General features: G+C 33.5%; 1 protein-coding gene across 3 annotated transcripts in view; it reads right to left on the bottom strand.

The window, feature by feature from the left end:
* Positions 1 to 15,164, bottom strand: part of LOC127719726 (uncharacterized) — a 109,305-nt gene that overhangs the window by 34,723 nt on the left and 59,418 nt on the right. For all 3 annotated transcript variants that reach the window (XM_052225964.1, XM_052225965.1, XM_052225966.1), the window contains 13 exons: positions 14,637 to 14,834; positions 13,522 to 13,758; positions 11,928 to 12,087; positions 11,329 to 11,570; positions 10,950 to 11,080; positions 9,617 to 9,770; positions 8,804 to 9,025; positions 8,137 to 8,230; positions 6,920 to 7,043; positions 4,831 to 4,979; positions 4,181 to 4,314; positions 1,932 to 2,204; positions 58 to 348 (listed from right to left, as the gene is read on the bottom strand). In XM_052225964.1, the coding sequence (XP_052081924.1) occupies positions 58 to 348; positions 1,932 to 2,204; positions 4,181 to 4,314; positions 4,831 to 4,979; positions 6,920 to 7,043; positions 8,137 to 8,230; positions 8,804 to 9,025; positions 9,617 to 9,770; positions 10,950 to 11,080; positions 11,329 to 11,570; positions 11,928 to 12,087; positions 13,522 to 13,758; positions 14,637 to 14,834 (2,409 nt within the window). The remainder of the gene's footprint in view (positions 1 to 57; positions 349 to 1,931; positions 2,205 to 4,180; positions 4,315 to 4,830; positions 4,980 to 6,919; positions 7,044 to 8,136; positions 8,231 to 8,803; positions 9,026 to 9,616; positions 9,771 to 10,949; positions 11,081 to 11,328; positions 11,571 to 11,927; positions 12,088 to 13,521; positions 13,759 to 14,636; positions 14,835 to 15,164) is intronic.

Below are 15,164 nucleotides of genomic sequence, written 5' to 3'. Positions count from 1 at the left end.
AAAAATCCTGGATTCACCCCTGGGAATTCTGTACTCTCTATCAAGGTATACACTTACCTGTAACTCCTCCATCAAATCCAACCTGGAAACCATTTGAAGTGACTGTTGCTATAGAGTATGAAGCACTGTATGCCTTCACTGTAAAGTAGTAGATACCAGTTAATGGGGTCAACTCAAGATCATAGAAAATGACAGTTTTGTTTAGAAATACATCTGTAAATGGAACAACATCATCCCTGGTCTTGGGAAATCTTCTGTCTGTTCCCACGGCAACCTCATAGTAAACTACTTCCTGGTTAGGATTTTGTGCCTCTAACTGTGCCTCATCCACTTTCAATCCAGGGTTTCCTACAAAAGTTTCAGTAAGTTAAATTCTTCCCTCAACACTGTGCAATAGAAGAAATATCTCGATTATTTGATTTTTCTTTCTTTCTTTCAGCCATAAAACCCTAATTAAGTTATCCAATATTTCTGTTTAATGCAATTTTTAGAGCTATGAAGAATTCTATAACACTTCTATTTCATGAAACTATTAGCACTTTACTTAATTTAATCATAACAAGCATTTTTGACTATAGTACTATAAAAATAAAGATCTGCGCCATGAGCACATGATACGCCCATCGCTTTTGCAAAGAACAAAGTTCCATAACTCCTCAATGTCATATCAGAAATTTATAAAAAACTAAAGGGAGGTTATTATAATAGATATAAACCAGTCACCAAAGTTTATGAAAACTACTCAAAGCATTTTTGAGTTATTGTCCCAATACTGGAAAATCCCCCTTCTTTAATGAATAAAACCCCATAACTCGGAAACGTAAAATCTAAAATTCATAAAAATCTAAAGGGAGGTTATCTTAATAGATATAAACCAGTCACCAAAGTTTCATGAAAACTACTCAAAGCACTTTTGAGTTTTTCTCCGAAATTTGGAAAATTACCCTTTTTTAAAGAATAAAATCCAATAACTTGGAAACTTAACACCTAAAATTTATAAAAATCGAAAGGGAGCTTATCTCGATCAATAGATATAAACAATTCACCAAAGTTTCATGAAAACTGCACAAAGCATTTTTAAGTTATTGTCCGAAAACTGGAAAATCACCCTTCTTTAATGAACAAAACCCAATAAATCGGATATGTAAAATCTAAAATTCATAAAAATGGAAAGGGAGCTCACACCAATAAATATAAACAATTCACCACAAGTTTTTGCAAATTGGTGAAAGAGTCTTTGAGTTACTATTAAAAAACTGGAAAATCCCCCTTTTTTAATGTTACATCCTATTACCATAACTCGGAAATGTAAAATCTAAAATTTATAAAAATCGAAAGGGAGCTTATGTTAATAGATATAAACAATTCACTAAAGTTTTATACAAATTGGTTAAAGCGTTTCTTGTCTGACATGTTGACGACGGCTGGACTGACAGACCGACGAACGGACAGACAACTGTAATCCATAATAGGTCCCGTAAACCTAAAAGGTATAATAAGGAGATGAGGTATGATTGCCAATATGAAATGACTGTCGATTAATGGCCAAAAGAACAGAGATGTGAACAATTACAGGTCACTATACAGCCATCAACAATGAGCAATACACATACCCTATAGTATGCTGTAGAAATCCCAGGAATTGACTGCTTTCATTTAAGGTGCTGGTTTTGTAAAATCTAATATACTTGCAACACTGATGTCAATAAAGTGGATTCAATGTCCTCTCAGTCACATACAAATGTTAGTAATATTAAAGGAATGTTTCTTTCCTCTAAATTTCTATAAGTCATGTGGTTTTGTTACATCCTATTACTAGTAAAAACCACAAAATCGTTGCATTTCTTTGAAAACATTAATTCACTGCTTGCTCAAGTCTTTAAGAAAACAACATTTTCTATTCCACAAAATACAACAAATTAAAGTATTACCTGATAAAACATCTACTTGTGTAATGGCATCAGCAGGTAAACCAAATCCATCCCAGTTTGCATAGATAATTTTATTTGATGGTAAGTAGTTAATGTCATAGCCTCTAACATCTCCATCAAACACCTTTCCTGGTAATAGTGGATTTTTCTCAATAGTGACACCATCTGATCTTAGAATGTAAGTGTAGTTCAATTTATTGGTCACCTGTACTAAAGAGTAGTACATTTTTCCATTTTCCAATCCCAATCCATCAGTCATGCCATCAGTATTCACTTAAAATGACAAGAAGTTTCATAATTTAAATTTGTCATAGACCTCAACTAACATAAAATGGAATTGATGTAAAAAGTGAATACCAGGAAGATTTTAAAGTTACTTACTTAGTAAAACTCAACATAATAATCATGTTCCTATGTGGCAATGGGGAGAAAACATCCATATGCATAATTCTTCACTTAAAATTCATTTGGCAATCATTAACTGGAGGAGCCTGTGTTGCTGACCTAGATCTATATGCATCTTTAACAATGGACACTCTCCAACATTGTAGACTAAAATATAATTCATGACTAAAAACTCTTTTTTGTTGATCTTGTTTTGCTGATAATTTTTCCTGTTAAGAGTTTCTCTTCATCTTCTACAGTTTTTACTCAAAACACATGAAAAGGGGAGATTGTCATTTAAAGGCAATAACTCCTATAAGAAGACAACTGACAATTTCATCTATGCTGACCTATCTTCAGACGGCCATGTGGGATAATTTTTAGATCTTGTCTTGCTGATCAATTTTTCTTTTCAAAGTTTTTCTCTATCTTTTATATTTTTCAAGATAATAGGTAAAACTGAATAAAATAAACAGCTGCGCCATGAGCGCATGATACGCCCGTCGTCTTGTGTGTGAATTTTTATGCAATAAGCATAAATAGTTTCTGACATACGGCGTGACATGCAAAAACCCCCTTTTTTTTTTTACAAAAAACTCAATATCTCTAAAATAAAATTTTGAATCAAAACCAAAAAGTATACAGATCTTAAGATAAATATAACTAAGAAGTGTGTAAAATTTTAAGCAATAATCATAAATCGTTTTTGAGATACGGCGCGACATGTGAAAACCCCCCTTTTAATAAAAAAAAAATCAATATCTCAAAAATAAAATTTTGAATCAAAACCAAAAAGTATACAGATCTTTAGATTAATATAACTAAGAAGTGTGTAAAATTTTAAGCAATAATCATAAATCGTTTTTGAGATACGGCGCGACATGTGAAAAACCCCTCCCCCTTTTTTTACAAAATACTCAATAACTCAAAAATAAAATTTTGAATCATCACCAAAAAGTATACAGATCTTAAGGTTAATATAACAAAGAAGTGTGTAAAGTTTTAAGCAATAATCATAAACTGTTTTTGAGATACAGCTCAACATGTGAAAAACCCCTCCCCCTTTTTTAACAAAATACTCAATATCTCTAAAATAAAATTTTGAATCATCACCAAAAAGTATACAGATCTTAAGATTAATATAACTAAGAAGTATGTAAAGTTTTAAGCAATAATCATAAATTGTTTTTGAGATACGGCGCGACATGTGAAAAAAAAACACACCTGTTTTAGTTACTAAGTCCCGTAACTCAAAAAGTTTTAATCTTATTTTCACCAAAAAGTATACAGATCGTTTGACCATCATAAGAAACAACTATATTAAGTTTCATGATATTTGGATAAGTCATTCTCAAGTTACGATGCGACATGTTTACGCCTGACAGACAGACGGACGGACGGACGCCGGACATTTGTATACCATAATACGTCCTGTCAAAAATTTGACGGGCGTATAAAAATTGGTAAAATTTGTCAATTAAGGGCAATAACTCCTATACGAAGTCATCTGAGAGCTTTGAAGTAAACAAACAGTTGGTTGATCTCAACATTCTGGACATTTCTGCTTGTGTCAGCTTTTCACTATCTATAGCAGTATTCAAGGTGCATTTTACCCTTGTTCTCTTTTAACCATGTCAGCCATGTTAGTTGGCAGACAGGATCATTGAAAGCACTTATTTATCTAGATAACCCAATGATGATTATGGTCAAGTTTGGTTCCAACTGGCCCAGTAGTTTCAGAGGAGAAGGTTTTTGTAAAGTTAACTGGCAACGGAAGACAATGACAGAAGACAGACGCCAAGTGATGGGAAAAGATCACACTGGCCATTTGGGTCACTGGTGAGCTAAAAAAAACAACAACTTACAATTCATTTGCAGCCAGTCTTGAATAACAAGACCGTCAAGCCTTTGGATCTTCCATTCATAGTTACTGACTGGACATGGATCACCTGACATATCCCATGATGCCCTGTAAGTGTGGTCAGATGACTGGAACTGACTATAGAAAAAGACATACTGTTACAGATTATTGTCAAAAATTAAAGACTTCTAAAATTTCATCATGAAAATACAAAAAACACGGAATATTTCAATGGTAGCTTTCATATTTCATTTTTTGCTGTCTGCAAACCTTCGAAATTATTGAAATGATATACTGTGTAACAACATATAGTTCAGACTCAGAAAGTGTGCAGATTTGAAATACAGTACATGTAGTTACTTGTAATTTATTGACTAATAACACTCATGCTGTTTGAAAGTACAATCTCCCTCATGAAAGGTTTCAAAGAAATAGTAATGGTGATAAAAGATTTGAAATAATTTTTTATACCAATTCATGCAAACATGATTCAAATTGTCCTTAATACTTTTTCTTTTAAAGGTTGACAATATGATTAGGTAGACTAAAACCATTTATCATCTATTACTAAGTTCTGCAATACATCAGAGACTTTGAAGTAGCTTTGTCAACGTATATTTGTTCCTCCTAACAGAAGTTCCTGTATCTACTTACACATCTCCAACAGAATTCTCCAATACATCAGCAACCCCTACATGACTGAGAGGAGCCATTCCCTGACTGAGGTATGACATATAGAGTCCATTGGATGTCGCAACACTTGTCAGGTCAGCTCCATTGATTCCTTTCACAGAAACATAAACCTAAAATATATCATTTACAAAATAATGGATACAATTAAATAAAGATAAAGAACAATAATGTCATTACTTTGTATAAAATATATTAGATGAGACAGGAAAGTTTTTTGCCTTTACAACTTTCAACTATTAAAATGAGGGTTAACATTTGAGTATCCCAAAGAGATCCCAGAGATGTTGGCTTGCACTCCCCACTCATGAAGTTTTGAAATCTGAAAGTGATTTAAGACTGTAAAGATTTAATATGAAATATCATCTTTTCTCCTTACAACACGAGACGATTACCTTTTATTCCTCTATTTACACTCCATTATATAAATAAAAAATACCATGCACATATAGTAAGTTTAAAAGACTTAAAAATAATTTCAAACTTACCACTCTATAACCAACAAGACTGAGACCACCTATAGTATAGTATCTGACTCCATCTTCTAAATCTATGTCAAACTTACCACTTTATATCCTAGAAGATTGAGACCACCTATTGTATAGTATCTGACTCCATCTTCTAAATCTATGTCAAACTTTCCACTCTATAACCAACAAGATTGAGACCACCTATTGTATAATATCCGACTCTGTCTCCTAAATCTATGTCAGATTTACCACTCTATAACCAACAAGATTGAGACCACCTATTCTAAATCTATGTCAAACTTACCACTTTATATCCTAGGATCTGACGCCATCTTCTAAATCTATGTCAAACTTACCACTCTATATCCTAGAAAATTGAAACCACCTATTGTATGATATCTGACGCCATCTTCTAAATCTATGTCAAACTTACCACTTTATGTCCTAGTAGATTGAGACCACCTATTGTATAAAATCTGACGTCATTTCTAAATCTATGTCAAACTTACCACTTTATATCCTAGTAGATTGAGACCACCTAATGTATAATATCTGAAGCCATCTTCTAAATCTATGTCAAACTTACCACTTTATATCCTAGAAGATTGAGACTACCTATTGTATTATATATATGACACCATCTTCTAAATCTATGTAAAACTTACCACTTTATATTCTAGTAGATTGAGACCACCTATTGTATAAAATCTGACATCATTTCTAAATCTATGTCAAACTTACCACTTTATATCATAGAAGATTGAGACCACCTAATGTATAATATCTGACGCCATCTTCTAAATCTATGTCAAACTTACCATTCTATAACCAACAAGGTTGAGACTACCTATTGTATAGGATCTGACTCTCTCTTCTAAATCTATGTCAAACCTATCACTTTATATCCTAGAAGATTGAGACCACCTACTGTATAATATCTGACACCATCTTCTAAATCTATGTCAAACTTACCACTTTATATCCTAGTAGATTGAGACCACCTATTGTATAAAATCTGACGTCATTTCTAAATTATGTCAAACTTACCACTTTATATCCCAGTAGATTGAGACCACCTATTGTATTAAATCTGACGTCATTTCTAAATCTGTGAAACTTACCACTTTATACCCTAGAAGATTGAGACCACCTACTATATAATATCTGAAGCCATCTTCTAAATCTATGTCAAACTTACCACTTTATATCCTAGAAGATTGAGACCACCTATTATATTATATATATGACACCATCTTCTAAATCTATGTAAAACTTACCACTTTATATCCTAGTAGATTGAGACCACCTATTGTATAAAATCTGACGTCGTTTCTAAATCTATGTCAAACTTACCACTTTATATCATAGAAGATTGAGACCACCTATAGTATAATATCTGATGCCATCTTCTAAATCTATGTCAAACTTACCATTCTATATCCAACAAGGTTGGGACCACCTATTGTATAGGATCTGACTCTCTCTTCTAAATCTATGTCAAACCTATCACTTTATATCCTAGAAGATTTAGACCACCTATTGTATAATATCTGACGCCATCTTCTAAATCTTTTCAAACTTACCACTCTATAACCAACAAGATTGAGACCACCAATGGTATAGTATCTGACACCATCTTCTAAATCTATGTCAAAGAAAGGTTTGATTTGTCCACCACCAGGTGTTGTTCCAAGAGCTATCTGGTACCTATGATTTATAACAAAGACATGATGCATAATACACTGCTTCAGAAAATAAGGCATTTTGGGTAATATTTTCAAAAGTTTACACCAAATCATTGTAACTGGCTAAAAACATCCTAAATAATGGATATTTGACCAATGACAAAGATTCCGTTTTCATTATGGTGTGCAAATAATGATGTGATGAACTATTGTGTTCTATCATTGCATTTTGTATTTTTTGGGGATAAAATCTATTCTGTAATTCATAGTTTTAGGCAAATACTATATCTGTTTTTGTAAAGTTTATTCTGGGCATTACACAAGATCAAGTCTTCCAGCAATGTTTCAGATGTTGCTGTATGAAGTTTAGCAGTTTTATGCTGATGGGATGTTAAGCAGATATCAATCACATAAAACTATGAAGTAAAGTAACCAATACTAGTGTGTAGGATGTCATTTCTTATCAGCAGTTATAATACCTAATAATTATGATGCATGTAGATATGTAGTACTACTTCCATAGTCTTCCATGAAAAAGTTCATGGATGAAATTGATGGCTTCATAAAATATTTTTAGAAACCTAAAAGTATCTTGTCTTTTTTTTTGAAAGAGAAAAGGCAACATGTTTTAGTAGTCATGTCAGCATGCAGTATTGTTACAGGCATTATAACAGACACAGATACCCTAGCAGTGTTAGCACAGTCATGGAGCTATAGCTGTATTTGATTATGCATCTGGAGGTTAGCTTAAAAGATACATGAATAACACATTCTTTGTTATAGTTATGCTGAGTGTCAATATAGAAACGCAACAACCCTTTTTATGAATGACAATCAAATTTAAAATACATACCAAATTAAGCACAACATCTGTTTTTCTCGTTTATGCAATAAACCATTGATTGTAAGAGAAATCATTTTACATATAAGTGCCATCTGCTAAATTTCTCCTACTTTTAAAGTTCATGCAGTAAGTTAATGAACTTAAAGGAATTGTAGATTTTTTATGTTGTTGATTGGAGTCATTTGCTAGGATTCAGAGAGCTTTTTTCAAGTATAGCAAGGACTATCCCCTGACCATCAGCAGTTTTCAATAACTTTTTTTTCACACTGACCTTAATACACCAGATTCTGGATCTTGGAATGCTTGCCACGTGGCTGACACTGAGGTCATAGACTCAGAACAAGTGGCATCCAGCAAATCACATTCTGCAAAAAATATAAAAATATACTCTATCAATATATAATATGTGTATATAAAATCATTTTGTAAATGATATTTACATTTATGGTAAAGTAGTATATTTCTAAATGATAAGTTACTGTAATAAGTGAATGTTTGAAATATATTATAGACAAAGCAGGAGTATATTCAAGATTGACCTTATCAAGAAAATGATTATTTGAAACTGTAAAATCAAAGATTCATGTCAGGAAGTATTGAAATACATTGATGGTTATTGCATATCTAAATCATTTGAGATCCAAAATGATCAGCTTGAATATCAGTCCCCTAAAACAACCTTTAACTTATGATTGTAGAAAATTTATTTAAGGCATAAAATATGAGACCATAACAAGGCAAAGACAGCTTTGTATTAATGTACTTTTTAAAAGGAAACTTGAGAGAACCCAGATTATAAGTCAATCAACAATGTAAAAAACACATACAATATTCTCTTTATATTCAACCTGTCTAAAGTGAACACATGTCTTATCCAAATAAAATTTTCAACCTTAAATGGTTAACATTAGACAGGTTTCGCTGTAATATGTTCTTACCATCATCAGTGTCACATTTCTTGGCATTCATAGCTAACGTCATCTCAGTGTTGGTGACATCTACCCTGTATGTAGTGTGTAAGTCAATGACTTTACCATAGGTTGGCGGAGTTGAGTCTATACCAATCTCAGAAGAGAAACCATAGGACTCCATGTCAACATAGTTTACTGCAGTCACTGTCACATAGTATTTATCACCGTGATGTAACTTGTCACCAAGACCTAAACAATAAGTAGTATTTCTTATTTATTGTTACAGTAAAGTTAAATACAAGACAATAACACTTTGTAAATTTTGTGTGTCTGAAGCACTTATCTGGATTTACCTTCATCAGAAACGCTCAAACCTAAAATTTTGAATGCAATGGATTTATAAGACTGAATACTGTGGATTCATTTATTTTCGTGGGAACCAATTTTCGCAGATTGATGAAACCTGCATTTTTGTAAATATTTGATTTCATGGTTTTGCAAAAGTCTGCATCCAACCCTATAGAAAATTTGCAATTCATTGAATATTTAAATTCGTGATTCACCTGTACCCACGAAATCCACAAAAAATTGGTATCCAACGAATAATAATGAATCCACAGTACCTAAGGACCTATATGACCAAAAAGGGACCTCAAAAGAATAGCCAAATTTATTAAAGTTCAACTTGAAAAATATTATTTGATCCTATTTGACTTCCCATTGCTATGGATAAGAACTCACCTTGGATTGAATATTGACTTATATATCCTGGGACCTCTGTTCCATTGAATATATCATTAGAACCTTGTTGACCTCCCATTGTTCTGGATAAGAACTCACCTTGGATTGAATATTGACTTATATATCCTGGGACCTCTGTTCCATTGTAGATATTATTTGAACCTTGTTGACTTCCCATTGTTATGATGTATTTCTGGATGGGGCTCTGTTTGTCCAGGAAGCCATGCCATGTACACAGTATAGGAGCATTCAACTGTAAACAACAAAGATAAAACATATATTATTATATAAATAAGTAGTCTCCCCCTTATATATGAGTCCACCCTGTCTGAAGCATTAAAATGATTTTATGATCTTTTTTTATTGTGTTGTTGGGTTACTGTCCCAATAAAATGTATATTCAACATCACCATTTATTTATAATTACATGTGGGGTTTTCCTGGGGTTTAAATTCATATCAATACCTTTTTATCTAAGTCATATTGATAGATGTTGAAATGACTTGTATTGATTGCAGTGCAGGCAACTTGCAATATAATCAGGACAGGAGACATAGCCTTGCCCTGAAGAATTTTTTTTAATATTTTTAAATAATAAAACTAGAGGTATACTCACCACAACATAATCAGGACAGGAGGGACAGGAGACAAAGCATTACCCTGGTGCAGTTTTGTCAACAACAGGACCAGAGTTATACTCACCCCAACATAATCAGGACAGGAGGGACAGGAGACATAGTCTTCCCCTGGTGCAGTTTTGTCAACAATAGAAAAGGACCAGAGTTATACTCACCCCAATATAATCAGGACAGGAGGGACAGGAAACATAGTCTTCCCCTGGTGCAGTTTTGTCAACAATAGGACCAGAGTTATACTCACCCAAACATAATCAGGACAGGAGGGACAGGAGACATAGTCTTCCCCTGGTGCAGTTTTGTCAACAATAGAATAGGACCAGATTTATACTCACCCCAATATAATCAGGACAGGAGGGACAGGAAAAATAGTCTTCCCCTGGTGCAGTTTTGTCAACAATAGGACCAGAGTTATACTCTCCCTAACATAATCAGGACAGGAGGGACAGGAGACATAGTCTTCCCCTGGTGCAGTTTTGTCAACAATAGGACCAAAGTCATACTCACCCCAACATAATCAGGAAAGGAGACAACTTTCTCCTGGTGGAGTTTGTCAATTATCAATATAGAGTTTCACTAAACACAACATAATCAGGACTATCATGTGGAGTTTTGTCAATAATTAAACAAAAGTTATATTTACCACAACATAATCAGGACAGGAGACAAAGCCTTCCACTGGTGGGATTTTGTCAATAATAAGACTAAAGTTACACTAACACCAACATAATCAGAACAAAAGACAAAGCTTTCTTCTGGTGGAGTTTAGTCAATAATAAAACTAGAGTTGTACTTACCCCAACATAATCAGGACAGGAGACATAGCCTAGTCCTGGTGGAGTTTTGTCAATAATTACTGAGCCTGTAGCTACTTCAGATACTAGACCAGCTTTGTTTTCTGCCCAGATGCTGATGATATTTGGCTTTCCTAAAATGTATACAGTAAAGTTTGTACTCTGAATTCCAGGGGACTGCTAGTTCTATTTTGGTCATAAACATTGTTCATCATAAAAAAACAAGGTTTCGTGCAGTTTTTATAATCTCCCTTGTTTGAGCAACATGCGCAAAATTATTGATTAGACTGTAGATTATTGAACTGTGAATTATCAACATTTACAAACAATCTTTCATAAATGGATCATGATGCAAATTTTGAGTAGACATATTACTACATACCTGTATCAACAGCAGTAATAAAAGCCAATGGTAGAGTACTAAAATCCATGGATGAAATCTCTACCTCAACCATTGACGCTATGTCCTCAGCAAATGGATATGTTCCTACTGAATACCATCCACGTTCTATACCACTCTCTGTGTCATTGTATGTCCACTGGGCAGTCAGTGAGTCAGTTGTTGTCTGGTACAGAGAATTACCGCTAGTGATGTCCTGATCTGATGGGATCTTGTCTGTTAACCTATCAAAATACAATTATACCGTAAGTTGTCAAAATAGTGGGTAGTCAGTAAGTCAGTTGTTGTCTGATTTGATGAGATCTTGTCGGTTAATCTATAGTTATGTGTTGTCAATATTAAAACCAGTACAGTTTATAAATTGAAAATAATATTCCAACTGTGTAAATTGCACGAGACATGAGTGAGAACAACCATCTATGTCAGTAACTTCGAGGGGAGAAAGGGGAACTAAATTGATTATTTCATGTTGTTTTAGAAGTAGAATGCTTAAATTCTTTAGTTATAAAAATCTGGTAAAAGGAGCAGATTGTCTTAATGATCAAATTAAGATCACTCAATATATAACTTATTTTACTTACCTGTCAATAATGATCAAAGGTGGTGAAACATCAACTGTAAAACCATCAGATGATGACTGCACAACATTTCCGCTGTTAGTGATTCCTCTGACAGAGGCATAATACATGGTCTCAGGCTTCATTGGTAATGTGGCATGGGCATGTCCAGAACTTGTTACTCCTGCAAGTCAGAAAAGATTGAATATAAATCTTTCTAAAAGTTTGTTCAAAGGAGTAGTCCCAGTAAGACCCCTTTTTGGCCCCAAAATATAGCAGTTTTACAAAATTGCTAAAATGTAAATTTTTAGCTATTTATTGGAAAGAAGAATACTTCTGTTACATAAATATGAGCTGTTTTTGACAATTCAATGCACATGTATCGGGTACTAGCATCATTAAGTCATGCTAAATTACTGAAATCTTCGAAATTTTTGCATTTTGGTTAATTTTTAGACGGTTTCCGTCTGAAATGGAAGTGGCCGCATTTGTGTTCATTCTTAATATTTAAATGTAAGTTGTATTTGATGATAATTCATAACATATATAAAGGTTGAGAATGAACACGGATACGGCCACTTTCATTTTTGACAAAAACCATCTAAAAAGTGACATATTATGTCATATTTGATAGATTTTTCATATTTAAGCTTGAATTTGAGCGTCTTTAATGACTAAGTCAGTTCAAACCTTTCACATAAACTAATTGAATCGACTGAAGTAGACACTTATGTGTTTAAAAAGTGTCCAAAATCTTTCATCAGATGAACTTGAATTTTGAGGCCAAAATCGGCCCTTACCGGACCTACTCCTTTTAATATGACCTTTTCCAATGTAGATGCAGGGACCTAATGCTTTATTTGAACCTTATAAGTTCTAATAACATACTGGTATGATATATCACATCTCATCAAGCAATTTGATAGGTTACCAAGACAGAGGATATGAAGATCAGAATGGTAATTAATGTTGAAATCAGTACACTCCAGTATAATATAATTGTTATGGGCTCATATTCACTGTGAAGATTTGGATAACATGCATGTATTGACCAGAAACAAACAATAATTTCTCTATTTATCAAGGATAGTTTTTCAATTACAAAAGTGAAATTGGTCATAATCAATCATAATCTATACTTTTTGGTCACCATTTTCAAACTTCAAATGATTTGATGAAGCTCCTCAAGTTATAGACAAATAAATGGAGAATGTGTCCATGGGACACAAATGATGTCCCTGCTTGCATATAACGTTATAAAGGGGCACAACTCCAGAACGGTAAAAGTGACATCACCCAAATTTGAACTTGATCTGTGTTTTGTGGTAATAAGCATTAAGTATAGGTTTCATAACATTTGGTTGAGGCAAACTAAAGTTAGAGAATGGAAACCAATTTTGGGACATACGGACAGACAAGGGTAACACTTGATGCCGCCTACGGTGACAGCTGGGGCATAAAAACCAAAACTTTTGCTTTTTTCAGCTTTTTCTACTCCTGGGTCAAGATGTTATGCAGACATATAATAAATGATCATTTCCATATACTACTAAGCCTATCTGGTACTGACGATAGAAGATAACATGATTCAAATTGAGCCAGTCATAGTAATACATACCGTCTCCTGCTACATTTTCTTCCTCTGAATGTATAATACCCTCACTCATGAATGGCTGTACCTCTTCTCCTCCTGGTGAGGTACCAACAGCCCACTCATACATCATCACACCATGAAGGTGACTTTCAAATCCATCAAAGGTCACAGTTACAGTGGTGGTATCAACTGTATAGTCTACATCCACGCCTAATGCTGGTGTGTTTTCATCTGTTCCATCAGCTCCATCGACAACAAGGCCTATATACAACAATATTGATTTATCCCTACCATTAATCATACTGTTATCATTATATGCTATGATCAATATATGCTTTAGTGTTTATGTCAACAATGCATGTTTAATACATTTATAGATTACTATTTTGTATGGGTTTATCTCTTTGTTGAAAACCCTACAGTGACATATAGATGCTAACATGTGCATCACATGGATACTCTAAACCAATTTATTTTCATGGATACTTTATTTGGCGTTTCGCTGTTTCTAGACCACTTTGCGGCGATTAAATTCGGAGATATTCAAATTTTCTTGATGTATTTGAATTAGAAAAGATCCAAGTTTTACATATTCTTGGCGATTTATATTCACGTTATTTTTCTACTCGCAAAGTCGTGAAAATTGGTTGGTTTTCATTGGTAATAATAACTGACTATTAGGTCTGGATTTTGCTCATTGTTGAAGGCCATACATTGACATATTGTTCCTATATGTGTGGCACATGGACTCTGCTGGATAGTTGATTCATTGGCAATAATAACTGACTATAAGGTATGCAGGTTTTGCTCTTAGTTGAAAGTAGTACCATGACCTATTGTTACTGACATGAACATCATTTGGACTAGTACTGTCGTGAATAGTTGTCTTATTGGTAATCATGCCACATCTCCTCATTTTTATAAAATTAATGAACTGAATATTTTTCTCAATAATTTAACATATAAAGTCAAACCTACTGTAAATTTCACCTGCAGTCATACCCATGAATTTTCCTATTATACTCTTTGAAGTATATTTTTCAGACGAAGAAAATTAAGTCAAGAGACTACTTAGACAAACTTAGATTATTTTACATCAGGATTTGTGGATTTTTCTCTTTTTTCACTACATATATTACCTGCTCTGTCTTCTTCAACAACCACTATAGGAGTAGATGACAAAGATGAGCTGAGTAGTTGTGCTCCATTTTTGGCCTTTAGACTGATGTAATACACAGGCTCGTAGGTAGTAAGGTTGGTGATATCTAGACTAAGACCTTGTATATATGCATCATTCTCTGCATCATATAATGTCCATCCTAGTTTGTCTGTCCCACCTTTAATGAAGAACAAACCATCAATCATGTAAGGGGTGAAACATTTGCATCATCTTAGCATTTATTTTAACAGGAATTCAAACTCTTGTGCAAGTCTTGAAAAAGTTTTGTAAATTTTGCATGAAAAATATCATATATTATTCAACTGTTGCAGCTACAAATGAATTTCACATATATCAACATCTACCCCAAAGAAAATATGAAAAACTCTCCAAGGACAACAAAAAACTCTGCAGTTACTGTTAACCTTAAGGAGTTGCTGTTAACCTGAAAGAGCAAGTCAAAAGTTTTATATTCATTTAAAAAAAAATATGATCAGGTAAAAATAAT

The sequence above is a fragment of the Mytilus californianus genome, unplaced genomic scaffold, assembly GCF_021869535.1.
Source record: "Mytilus californianus isolate M0D057914Y unplaced genomic scaffold, xbMytCali1.0.p SCAF_11, whole genome shotgun sequence".
NCBI lineage: Eukaryota > Metazoa > Mollusca > Bivalvia > Mytilida > Mytilidae > Mytilus > Mytilus californianus.
This window is presented reverse-complemented; position numbering and strand designations above follow the sequence as displayed.